At 48.8% G+C, this 13,396-nt stretch overlaps 1 protein-coding gene across 1 annotated transcript; it reads left to right on the plus strand.

The window, feature by feature from the left end:
• The first annotated feature begins 417 nt into the window (after positions 1–417).
• LOC144157615 (uncharacterized) lies at positions 418–11,786 on the plus strand. Its single transcript, XM_077688443.1, has 3 exons — positions 418–1,123; positions 2,057–2,269; positions 11,538–11,786. Exons 1-3 carry the CDS (start codon positions 1,075–1,077, stop codon positions 11,678–11,680), a joined length of 405 nt encoding a protein of 134 aa, XP_077544569.1. The 5' UTR covers positions 418–1,074; the 3' UTR covers positions 11,681–11,786.
• Positions 11,787–13,396: the final 1,610 nt, after the last annotated feature.

Consider the following 13,396-nt stretch of genomic DNA (forward strand, 5'->3'; position numbering starts at 1 on the left):
ACGGCGCACAGCTGGCGGGCCGGAGCCGCCGCCGCCGCCTCGGCTGGACTGGATTGGATTTGATTGGATTGGAAATCGTTTTAAAAGCAGTAAGCATGATACTAACCAGGAAACCTAAGAATACCCAGCTGAACCTTATCTCAGGTTACGTATATCCTGGCATAGCCGAGCTAAGCCACTGCTAATTTTTTTGCTTAGTTGCAGGGAAATGAATGGTACATGTGCCATTTTTTGGTGCTTTACTGGTTATTCTAATAGTCACTTGCGGGGGAGTTGCCGCTTATTTCCATATACATTAGCTGCCATTCAGAGGGAGAAAAAGAAGTAATATGTTGAAGGAAAACCCTTCGCTGCCAAATACCCAATTTGAATATCTATCCACACCGCGCACGCATAGCGATAGCGCGATTATCGGACCTTGGCGATTTCTGGAAGAGCAAGAGAGAATTGAACATTTCCTGCTGTGTTTCCGGCTGCCCTCCTCCCTCCGAAATCTGTCCTTGGAGTGCCCTCTGCGGCGCCTGGGTGTTCCCTTATCGGGGCCTAATTTATAGTCATTTGGGGATTTGGGGCCCAGTTATTGCCATGGGCATGTTTGTCACGCTCTTAACTTTTTGATTCCAGAAACAGGTCATTCAGCCCGTTAGTACAACGCATCACCATTTTTTTCGGGGCGTTATTGGTACGTCAGTATTTTATAAATCCTTTCTTTGGTGCTCAGAATTGTTAAGTACACTTTCCCCGCAGTTTCTCACATTGGTTCTTTCTTAGTTTTGCTTCTTAACCTGTCTTTACAAAGAAATCTCAGTCGGACTGGACAAATCCCCCAGAGTTGGTACGCGCCGATGTTATCTGGGCTCGAATCAACAAACCAAGCACGCACCCACGCGACGCTTCTTTGCTCAACGCAGAAGACCGAGCGAAGCAGGGTGCAGAGGAATATATCCACAGTGAAGTCACAAAAAATTGCTCCAAGCAAGACGCAGCCAACGGGGACCACTTCGACAACGCTGCACCGAGGAGCCCCAACGGTGTTCTTGAAGAAGGCACCACGCAACTCGCCGCTCGAGGGTCATGCCTCCTGCGCAGCCGTCTGGGATACGGACCACAGCGTCGTCCAAAGGTTAGTTCTCGGGGAATGCTCTTTTGTTCATGATGAGAATATACGACCACTCGGTGCCCACAGCAGATTTCGTCCTCTCCGTTGATGAATGGTTATTCAAGGAACGCTTATTTATCGGTTGGCTTTGTACCGCATCGTAGCCTAGCTATCCACATCCCTGCGAGGTTGCTCCGTTTGCGTACGTTAGCAGAGATCAAACTTTAGTTTAAAGAATTGTAATCAACTGGTCTACATCAGCTCTTTTAATTGTAATTCAAATAAAGTCGCAGCATTAACCTGAGGAATTCGCTAATCTTTCTCGATCACAAACATTTGTGACCGGGAAGCCAAAATTCTCTGGTGCAAGTTTAGCTCAGAAAAGTGAAGAATAACGATTCACTGCGCTCGCATTCACGCCATGACAATAGAGCTTTGCAAAATGCTCGCACTAAAAAGGTGCAAATGTATTTAACTTCAGATAATTGCAAAAAGGGATCCTGAATAAGCGATGAGTAATAACGTAAGATTGGACGAAAGCGAAACGTGGCTTTAACGAAACGTTTAGTGCTGTGGTCGGTTTAACCACAAAAGTGGTGCGAGGAGTTCGGAAAGCCGTAATTGTTCTAGGCCTAGATTTCACAAACGCAGTACTTAGCTTAAAATAATACACACTCCCAAGCCTCCGAGTAAACTTAATAATGGCAGGTCACTTGGCTTTAGGCACGCGCACTGAAATATCAGAAGAATCAGTGCAAGGAGTACAGGTTGGGTGTCGCTTCAAGTTTGAGAAGTTCAAAGTAAAGGTTGTTTGGATGAGTGGTTAAGAATTACATGATCCTGTAGCTAGACTGCTGAAGCGTTTAGGTACCTCTGATTATCTTGATGTGTGCTTGAGAGTCGTGATTCCCTATTGCTGCCTGCTTACACTCTTCCCAATCCACATGACACGCGCAGGTTCCATGGCCGTCGATGAGAAGCCTGTTGACGCTGATGCCAAGCGAGAGCTAACGGGCAGAATCACGAAGAAGCCTACCCGCAAGCACGTGGAACGAATCGCGCTGCGCAACGGCACTGCATGGACGGCAGGCAACATAAAAATGTTCTTCGTCGATTCGGAGCAAGGAAATCAGCGCGCCTTCTACTTCAACTTCGGCAAGGGAGATGCCAGTGAGTGCACTGCGATGCAACTCGCTCACGACGTTTTTCTATTCGCAAAGCGTTTCCCCAGAGAGAGAGAAAGAGAGAGAGAGAGAGATAGAGAGAGAGAGAGAAAGAGAGAGAGATAGATAGCTAGATAGATAGATAGATGGATAGATAGGTAGATACATACATAAAGAGATAAATAGATAGCTAGATAAATAGATAGATAAATATAGATAGATAAATAGATAGATAAATAGATAGACGAAAAACAGACTGCTGCACATGCAAAGGTTGACCAAAAAGCCCCCTTCAACTTTTCCGCCTTCGCCCGGGTCTCCTGAGTTTGTTCACGCTAATACGGTTCACAGTCCCTAAAGAACTGCAAAGGGGCACCAAGGTACTTCACTGGGGTCGTTACCCAGCTGACGTTGGCAAAGGTGTCGGGGGTTGACTGCCACTCGCCGTGCCAGATCCACAATTAACGGAGCTCCCTGTAACTACACTAAATAGCTTTATTCTGTCCACCACTCTCATTATACCGAATTTGTCTTCGCAGAGAACAGCCATGTCCCCTGCATACGCCAAAAGCTTGACTTCTGACTCGTGAAGGCGGAAGCTTCGTGTATCAACATTTTTAAAAATAGGCCAACATAACGTCTCAATGTAAATGCGCAACAATAGTGGGCTGAACGGGCAGCCCTGGGGCACAGCGTTGCACGTTACACGGGCAGCTAAGCTACAGAACCATCATGCGTTCGCTTCCCTTCACCGCAGAAGGTTACAAGATAGGAGTGAAACGCAATTGATGCTTGCAACAGCCGGGCCGACTTAGTTTCCGCCCTACCAAGCCAACATGTTGCCGTCTCATTCGAATGTGCGCAAAACTACCGCTTCACGCCCCACGTGATCCGTGCACGAATCCTAGAATTGAAAACGAGCCAGCGTTAGTCGTGGGAGCGGATAAGAAAAACGCCATCGTATTGAAGAACCCGACGCTAACCGCGCAGCCAGTGGGTACCAGATGCAAGAAAACATAGCTTAGGGCTAGTCTGCGGATGGTCATGAACACTTGGATAGCGGTAATAATAATAATAATATTTATTAGTAAAACAAATGGTTAGTCAAACGATTGGAAACTCAAGCTTACCAGAAGACATTTACTTTGGTTGGATATATTGCAGAGACGAAAAGAAGCTCACACCGTCTTGGAGTCCAATTCCAGAGACTAAATGAGCGCTTAAAAGACCTTCAACAAACTCTTGATGAATTAGGAGAAAGAAGTTCATAAATATAAGGAAAACCGAGGTGTCCAAACTCTAATGACCCTTTCATGAGCCGCTCAAGGAGAGTATGGGAATGTGAAATTTGTCGTGTAACAGATTATAAACCTTGATAAAGCTGGAACTCACTCTGCGGGACTGTCTGTTGTGGAAGACGACACGTCGTAAAGGTTACAATCATGTGTGGACAAAAAAAAGAGTTGAAGCTGCCGTGTCGCAGCACACTGCTAAAGATAGTCGGATCTTCTACAGTAGAAGCTGGCGTAGGAAGCCGAAAGGAACTGGACCAAGTGGGGAGACACAGCCTGCGGTCAGAAAAAAAGCCACACTACAGCCTCATTATTGACGAAATGTCAAAACAGCAAAAACAAGAAAAAACCTCAAGTTGACAGAGTTTTCGGGCTTGTTGATATCGGCTGTACACGTCGAACCAGTGGTGCCAACAAAGTAGCCAACGTGCTCATTGCTTTGTCCGGCGGGGGCTTTGCACGGCTTACGTTGCCCCCGTAGGGTATTTTTTACCAGGAACCTGAAACGTGACCCGCTCGATAACCTGACAGGCAGTGTGCCTAAAGGTTTCGAAGGGGTGGGCTTCCTGATTATTCGTATTTTCACGGACAACCACCATGCGAATGTCCTACGGCAACACACTGCGGCAGGATGTGTCACACTCAGTATACCGGAAAATCACCCATTATTTTTCTTATTCGACCCAAGCCACCTTAGAAAGAATCTACTTTCGTTCCGCTGCTGCTTTCCTTGGCGCGCCGCTGCCGTCGCCGCCACTGACACCGTTGCCGCCGATGATGATGATAGCGTTCCCCTCTTTGAATCGGGGCGTAGGTTGTCAGCAAACGAATGGCCTGTGTCATTCCACTTACGTGCCGCCCTCCTAGCTAATCGAATAGATTTGCCTTCCCACCTCCTCCTCACCGCTTTTTTAAAGGAGCCATGAAGAGAAAACACAAGTTTGATTCATTCGAAAGATTGCCTCGTTAGAACCATAACGACACCACTTATAACGCAAACTTCGCTCAAATAAGCTACATAATTAGGAAAAAAGGAAATGACCATGCGACCCACCAGCTCATTTTCCGCAACAGAACCTGTGATGTCACTTGGGAATGCTCTGCGATTGGCGGAGGCCGGCAAAAGCAAACGCATGTTAGGCAGGGCTTACAGCTTGCATAGCGAGCTAAATGCCCGTGAAACATACTGCACATTCTTTTTATGACAAAGAACGGTGGAGTAAACGGTTGAAGGTCCGAACGAACTCGCACGCGTGTGCGCCAATGCATACGAAACTAGCGCCGGCCGAGCTCGACATCTCGCCGTAGCGCAGACGAATTTTCGGGTTCGAGGCTCTTCGGGGCCAACGAACCGTTCCAGCACGCACAGCCGCGACCTTGCTTCGTATCGTAATCCCTTCACAGTAGGTTGGCCGTCATATCGCTAACCAGCAAAGGTAAAAATAGAAACGAGGGGAGTAAGGAACAGCAAGAAGCGACGAGATAGTGCCAGTCGTCGCGTAAGTTTCGAATGGTGTTGGCTTGCTGCTGTCGTTACGAGCTCGTTTCCAGTTTACAACCACTGAAAACTTCAGTTTGTTCGAGTACTTTCGAACGGCTTTCCATACACGACACCGGCCAACTGGCATAAGTGATACTGCTACTGAAATTGAACTATTATTAACCGTAACCAAAATACGGCACATACGTACCAGTCTATATTCGTCCGTCGCGACGGGGCTGACGAGGCAGCGGTGCCGACGGCTGGGCGTTCGTCTGTTGTGGCTATCGCGGAATGGTCGCTTTCCCGTCCACCGCCTATCCCACTACTCTTGCCGCTCGTGCACTTTAAAGCATTGAGCGTTTTTGTGGTGTGAGGTTGTTAAATGCAAGCCCGAGCTCCTCGGCGAGAGTTTTGTTCTCGGGATCAGGCGATTCCATGACTAGGGCTGCGGGTGCACTAGGTTTTACTAGTATTTTTAAAATGGCCGCCGTCTCGATCGACTCCCGCGTGTGGGTGCTATATGGAGTCGACATACTAAGTATCTGTTTCATGGACCGGCTCTATGACGCCATTGTACACGTCACGGAATGTTCAATTTTAGCGGCAGATTTAAAATTTTGGCTTAAATTGCCTTATTTCTCAGTTAATAAAGCATCATTTGCTTCCGGGAAAGCGCTTGGGGTACTATGAAACACCTAATCTTTCGAATAAAACAAACTTTTGTTTTCTCTTCATGGCTCCTTTAAGCACACATCACTCCCTCCCCATTTTTCCTCCGCCCGCTGTTCTAAATTCTCAACCGTATCCATTACTCACTTCCCCTGCGTAATGATCTCTTCCTTACTTCCTTACGTTTTCTCCAACACCATTTCAGCCGCCTCTTCGTCGCCTCTATGGCCATGAATTTGAAGCTCCCCTTCACCCCAAATGCCAAAGCCGCCGCCAACGTAGTTTCCCCTCGCCCCGCGGCGGTCGCATCTCTGTGCAGCCCCTGACAAGATGGTCTACTATAGTTTCCCGATCCCTGCCGCAGCATGCACATGTTTCATCCTGCTGCCTGTAGATACCCATGTCACGGCCGCTGGATGAGAGAGCGCGCATTTCTTCCACCGGCCGTGCCCGTGTATGCCCGGCTTCTCAGGCACCTAGCCCGTGCTTCAAAGAGGAATGCACTTCCTCTCGTATTGCCATAGAAACCTTCCTTCCTGATTTCTAGGTTCTCTGTCCGATAAGTCTCCAGGGTTTTCTCGCTTCCATTCTCTGTGTCCACTTCTTCGTCTCTGAGTCCTTGACCTGCCTTTTAAGTGTTGTGTATGCCACATCTTCCTCTACCAACTTTCTGTACCGCTTGGTAAGTTGTCTTGTCCCCCGTCTCCACCGATACGCATCCTCATATACCGGTACTTAAACACTCTCGCGGCTCATTTTTTGTCCCCCATGTCACGAAGTCTGTCCTTAAACTTTATCTTGCTCTGCGTCTCTCTTGACTCAAAGGACGACCAGCCCATATCTGCCTGTACCGCTTCGTTCGTAGTGTTGCTATGGGCCCCTAGGGCCAGTCTGCCTAGTGCCGTCTAAATTACCTCCAGGCCCGCTTGGGTGCCTGGTTTCATGCACAGAACCGAATTTTCGAAAGTTAATCCTGGTACCATGACCCTTTTCCAGACTTCCCTTACCACCTCGTATTTGTTGTAGGCCCTGAGGGCTCATGCATCATTATAGTCACCTTCCGTCTTTCTTTCGTGTTAAGGTTAACCTCATGCGCATGCGTGTAATCTTCGCTGTAGTTAAGACACACTACTAATATTCATACTCTTTCCCCTGTGGTATTTCTACTTGCTGCACTGATACTGTTTTGTGCTCTTTGTCATCGTCAAAGACCATGATCCCCAATTTTCTTCTGTTAAAGGATATCCTTAGGGGCGTCGCTTCTTTACCGCATATATCCATTAAGCCCTGCATACTTATCCGGTTGTCCGCCATCAACAATATGTCGTCTGCATACATTAGTCCCGGAACCCGTTGTTCCACCACCTTCCCGTTTTCCATGGAGGATAAGTCGAACCCAAAGTACTGACTTCTAGCTTCCTTTCTAGACCACCCAGTAGATCATGAACAGCAGCGGAGAGAGAGAGGACATCTTTGCTTCAAACCTTCAAACCCCTTTGTGGGGAGGGGAAGGAGAACCCCCTCTGCAGGTTCTTGAGTAGTGTGTATTCAGTGGCGACTGGGGGTAGACACAGTCACCAGTTAATCAGACGAGGGCGCTTTGAGAGGTTATAAAGAAAACATGTATTACAGAACAAAGCACGACGTAGACAATAGCACTTAGACGAGACCCTACCAGAGAACTATCAAAAACCCAAAAGGAATAACCATTTTACAAATGTCACATCAATAAACCCAAAACGTCTAACTAATGTGCAGAAAACGCCAGAAAAGCGCCACAGAAAAGTTCAGAAAGAGTTCACCATGACGTGGCGTAGTACTCGAGGCGTCGGGGTGTCGCGTTGCGTTGCGCTGAGGGCGTCGTCGGGAAGTCTCGCGTGCTGGGCCGTTGACGATGCAGCTCCGTCGCTGCTCTTCCAGGAACGGTACTTGCAGGAACGGTCGTGGCAGGAACCTGGTCATCGCCAGGCGCCACGTCAGGGAAGGCCGCGGGCAGTCGGCACCCGGTAGCCGCCGGTAGACGATCTCCAGGCCATGGTCGTTCAGGACCGGGGCACGACGCAGCGCGTGTGCCTGCCACGGGCCAGGACACTGCGGAATAGGACGCTGGTCAGGGGAGGCCTTGGCGTCAGGTAGAACCCTTTGAGCTTGGGTCCCCGAGACCCGATGAGCTCTCGATCTGCGCCTGGACGCCGCTCTCCTCGAACCGTCCTCTCGGAACTCCTCCACTCGAATTGCCGTCCTTCCTCGTTCCCGTCTGGCCTCGTCACCGCTCCGTTGTGGCCGGCTCTCATAGGGCCCTCGCGTTCACCGTCATCGGCTCGTGTGACCTGCCACTTCGTCTTTTTCGGCCGTGCCGAAACGAGGACAATCCCTTCACGGGCATGTGTCCGCGACGTCGTCGTCGTCGTCGTCCCCGCCGACTGAGCGCTTCACCTCACACCCTTTTGAAGTTCCCCTAGTGTCCTGTTTTTTCTACCCACTGCTTTAGTTGGAACTTCACTGTCTGCGTTGGTAATCCATTCAGCACTGACGTGGCGGTGACTGGCATATACGAGCTCGGTTTAGTCCGGTATCTTTTGGCTTTGTACATTAAGTTCATCCTGCTCGTTTGGCACGCGTCCGGTATTGCCTTCTTTTCCATCCCTGTGCTAATGGCTTGTGGTAGCTTTCCCTTGCTCTTTGGCCCTAATTGGTTAATCAACTACATCGGTATCCCATCCGTGCCTACTGCGGTATTTTTGGGGACCCCTTTCCCTGCTTTTTTTCCATTTGAGGTTGTCCCCGTCTTTCTCCCGACATTCGGCCTACCCATCGTGATATCTCTGTGTCGCTGCGAGGTCTCTTCACTTTAATTACAGAACTTCTCCTTCACACGTTCATGAAGGTATGCAATGCTTTCTCTTCCTTGAGCACCTGCCCGTGCTCTTTTCATATAGCACCTCGTTTTTAATACGCGCACATGATTCGAGAATTTTTTCGGCGCGTCTCTACCCCTCACTCGTAACTGCGCTACCCATCGCTCACTGTCCCCCTTTATTTTCGCCTGCACTGATTGCTGCACTTCCTGTTTCCGTTGCTTATATTGCACTGTCCCCCTTTATTTTCGCCTGCACTGATTGCTGCACTTCCTGTTTCCGTTGCTTATATAGCTCCCATTTTAGGTCCACCTCCCCCTGATGTCTTTCTGCCTTGGCCTGCCTGCGCTCTCTAGACGCCTGTTTACTCCTCTCTATAGCCTCCGTATAGCCGCGTCGCCGATAGCGAGCGCCGCAGTCGACGCCGCGGAGTGAAAGGAAACTATTCCTCTCACAGATTGAGAGGAGCATTCGGCAAGCCGCACCAAAGAGGGGAGAACTCTAGAGGCCGTGCCTGTGCGATCCAGGCCTTAAACACGCGTGCATGCGTCCAAAGATTTACGTGCTACCCCGTAATGCTTTCACCAATAAAATAAAACAAAATAAAATAAAAAGGGGATGCTCTGGTGATTGGAGAGTCCCACGAGAGTCCCGTTGGCCCATGCTTAGGAGACCATCTGGAATGGCAATTCAGGATTGATTGATGTCACATCCGCTGATTTAATCGAGACCTAGGTCTAAACGAATGGCCAGTGCCTCAATGGTGACGTGCGACGCTTTTGACGTGCCTCCAATCTAGATGATATGTTATTGTGGCCACAGTGAATTCTGCAGGGAGTCCAACCCGCCCAGATGGTGGCTCCTGCAGATTGATTTTCAATATTCCTATTAAAGGAGCCATGAAGAGAAAACAAAAGTTTGTTTTATTCGAAAGATTAGGTGTTTCATAGTACCCCAAGCGCTTTCCCGGAAGCAAATGATGCTTTATTCACTGAGAAATAAGGCAATTTAAGCCACAATTTTAAATCTCCCGCTAAAATACAACATTCCGTGACGTGTACAATGGCGTCATAGAGCCGGTCCATGAAACAGATACTTAGTATGTCGACTCCATATAGCACCCACACGCGGGAGTCGATCGAGACAGCGGCCATTTTAAAAATACTAGTAAAACCTAGTGCACCCGCAGCCCTAGTCATGGAATCGCCTGGTCCGGAGAACAAAACTCTCGCCGAGGAGCTCGGGCTTGCATTTAACAACCTCACACCACAAAAACGCTCAATGCTTCTAAGTGCACGAGCGGCAAGAGTTGTGGGATACGCGGTGGACGGGAAAGCGACCATTCCGCGATAGCCACAACAGACGAACGCCCAGCCGTTGGCACCGCTCAGCCCACAGCTCGTCAGCCCCGTCGCGACGGACGAATATAGACTGGTACGTATGTGCCGTATTTTGATTACGGTTGATAATAGTTCAACTTCAGTAGCAGTATCACTTATGCAAGTTGGCCGGTGTCGTGTATGGAAAGCCGTTCGCGCGAGCTCTCTGCTTCGACCAGAAAGATACGAGCGTCAATGCGCGGTGTTTACGGCATTTTTTTCCCCAAGGTCAGAGCGATTTGACGAAGTCGGCGACGAGCGCCAGCATGTCCCAGGAGTGAGCTAACGTAAGGGTCCCTGCCGTAACTGAACAAACTGAAGTTTTCAGTGGTTGTAAACTGGAAACGAGCTCGTAACGACAGCAGCAAGCCAACACCATTCGAAACTTACGCGACGACTGGCACTATCTCGTCGCTTCTTGCTGTTCCTTACTCCCCTCGTTTCTATTTTTACCTTTGCTGGTTAGCGATATGACGGCCAACCTCCTGTGAAGGGATTACGATACCAAGCAAGGTCGCGGCTGTGCGTGCTGGAACGGTTCGTTGGCCCCGAAGAGCCTCGAACCCGAAAATTCGTCTGCGCGACGGCGAGATGTCGAGCTCGGCCGGCGCGCTAGTTTCGTATGCATTGGCGCACACGCGTGCGAGTTCGTTCGGACCTTCATCCGTTTACTCCACCGTTCTTTGTCATAAAAAGAATGTGCAGTATGTTTCACGGGCATTTAGCTCGCTATGCAAGCTGTAAGCCCTGCCTAACATGCGTTTGCTTTTGCCGGCCTCCGCCAATCGCAGAGCATTCCCAAGTGACATCACAGGTTCTGTTGCGGAAAATGAGCTGGTGGGTCGCATGGTCATTTCCTTTTTTCCTAATTATGTAGCTTATTTGAGCGAAGTTTGCGTTATAAGTGGTTTCGTTATGGTTCTAACGAGGCAATCTTTCGAATGAACCAAACTTGTGTTTTCTCTTCATGGCTCCTTTAAGTCAGATGGGCATAAGAACAAAATAAAAAAAACTGTGGCTGATTACTCTGTCATAGTAATCGGTAAATCACGAAAGTGAAATGTGCAGCGAAATTTGAAGCTCAGCATGATTAACCGGTCAGCGGCTGTCTTGTGGGTGTGCTTGCCAAGCGAAGTCTTGCCGGCGGGTCGCTTCGGAAAAGGTTTATTGAAGTCATTTTCGTGATGGATATGGCGTGAGTGAAATCTTGGGATCGGGGCATAAAACACTGGCGTGTTAAAATATAAAACCGGAAAATGAACACCCCTCAGTATAACGTACTCCTTAGTGCTAAAGGTTGCTTTCCCGCAAGAAGCCCCTGAGTGCAGGGGTGCACCCTTTACAGGCCGCTTGCTTCGTTGTACTGGCGTCACTTCCGTGACGGATATGACGTAAGTGATATCTTCATGAATCTCGGAATAAACACTTCGTGATAAAAAGTGGTGATATTCGGCCACTCCAGGCAGCTTGTTCCTCTTAAGTGTCTGCACCCCTCTTATCGCAATGTAATGGTATCCACGTACGCGACACAAAAAGCACTAAGGAAAGAACTGCTATTCCATCTCACGAGAAACATCCTTCCCCATCCATCCAGGTGCCATGCTACGAAAGCTGCCGCCGCCACTTCTGCCCACCCGGAGCTTCGGGACTACCTGGTGCCAGGGCCCACTGGCGATCGGCTTCACGCTACTCGGCCCCGACGAGCTCCGCAGCCAGCCAGGGGTGGGGGCCACGTAAATGCCGACATCTGAATCGGAAGCCTACCGCCACACTGCGTAGTTTTATGACGAACAGACTCATCGTTCTCTTTGGGAATAGGAGGCATTTTCTGCTTACATCAAAGATCAAATACAACGAAATGTTTGCGAAAAAGTGCTTGTCTGTACCGTCTTTTGCGTGAAACTGGTTTCCCGCAAAAGACCATTGAATTTCAAGGGCAATCCCCGTAAGGCCATGAATACAGTGTCAGACTCAAGAAACTAGGTGCACTTAAGAAAAAACCCTTTCTCGTTCCTGTGCTTTCATTCGGTGTTTTTGGTGGTGCATAGTGGCAGCAGCAAGTTCGTTTGCGCCGTAGTGTTTTTTGCCCTTATGCCCACTGACAATCTGGTGTGCGAAGTGTGTGCGACGTTGAACGGGGTAAACAGCGCTGAGGAAGCTGCCACACAGAGAAAGGTACACAAGGACAGGCGCAGTCCTGTCCTTGTGTACCTTTACCCCGGTTTATCCTGCCCTGTTTACCCCGTTTGAGAATATGCACCAACTCGCGCAACAAGTCCTTCCGTTGATATTCACTCTGGTTTGCAGTTCCCGTACCGCAGCTGGAACAAGGCATGCACTCATCTATAAAAAAGGGGTGGCAGGAAAAAGATGAGACGAACGATGCGATGTACATAGCGGCCACGATAGGGCTAGCGCAAGGTGGTGGTAATGTTGGTGCTAGAGAAATGGCTTATACCCACACAGGGGTTTGGCCAAGAAATGGGCGCCTTACCGAAAGAAATTATGTAGGTTTTGTAGGGAAAATATTTAAATACTAAAATAGATTAGCAGTAGACGACGAGAGAAGTAAAAGTAACGAGATTATAAAAAATAAAAAAGTAAAAAAGACTACCATTGAGGTGCACGCCAGGAACTTCATTATCGTCGTCATCGTCCTTGGGTTACGGAGCTCTGAGGCATTGCCTACTTAGTCCCAGAACTATAATAAAGTGAAATGCTTGAGCGCCTCATTCAGCAAAAACAGTCGTAGTCGTGGTTGTAGGTGTGCGATTAAGAGACTGGCCGCCTCTGCAAAGAATAAATTACGAAAAGAAATACCCAAGCTCTAAAGTCTATTTACATGCCTCGAATGCGAACGCCTCGTCAAATGTATTACCTACTTCTTTGCTGCTACATTTCATTTGGGTTTGTTTCTTCAATTTCCTTTTTTTCTGCCTTATTTCCCAAATTAAGTCGACGTGCTCTTTTGCTACATCGTATTTGAGTCTCTGTCTTCACTTTCGTTTCTTCCCCTTAATGCGCGAGGCATGCACCGTTCCATATTTTTTGGTTTCTAATTCAAAGTCCTGTCAGTTTTGTAAACTGGGTACATTTCACCTTCAAAGCTACCTATGTTCTTCAAAAACGGAACAGCAATGGCAACAACTTTCTTTTACTGCTGGCAACGTGCGGTCCTGGTATCGGACTGCTAGTGTGACGGCCCGGGTGCAAGTATGATCACAACACTCGTGTGCTTTTAAGTCAAAAGCCTTAAGTGCCCCATTTTACGAAACAGCACCGTCGTCGTTGTTGTAGTCACCGACCGGCCAAGAAGATGTCCGCCGCTACAATGAGTGATTAGACAACGCCTGGTATCTGTTCGGATTTGAACCTGGGTCTTGCCGCTAGTAGCCCGACGCGTTACCCCGGAGCTATAAGAAAAGCGGTTGCGCTTACTTTCTGTGAGGCGCA

The sequence above is a fragment of the Haemaphysalis longicornis genome, unplaced genomic scaffold (assembly GCF_048455015.1).
Source record: "Haemaphysalis longicornis isolate Haplotype H1 unplaced genomic scaffold, Haemaphysalis longicornis Haplotype H1 scaffold_10, whole genome shotgun sequence".
NCBI lineage: Eukaryota > Metazoa > Arthropoda > Arachnida > Ixodida > Ixodidae > Haemaphysalis > Haemaphysalis longicornis.

What these genes read in the sequence shown, in the direction of transcription:
- LOC144157615 (XM_077688443.1), top strand. Translation starts at nt 1,075, where the DNA reads ATGCCTCCTGCGCAGCCGTCTGGGATACGGACCACAGCGTCGTCCAAA. An exon ending in GACCACAGCGTCGTCCAAAG is followed by an intron (nt 1,124 to 2,056) that starts GTTAGTTCTCGG and finishes TGACACGCGCAG; the next exon opens with GTTCCATGGCCGTCGATGAG. An exon ending in CTTCGGCAAGGGAGATGCCA is followed by an intron (nt 2,270 to 11,537) that starts GTGAGTGCACTG and finishes CCATCCATCCAG; the next exon opens with GTGCCATGCTACGAAAGCTG.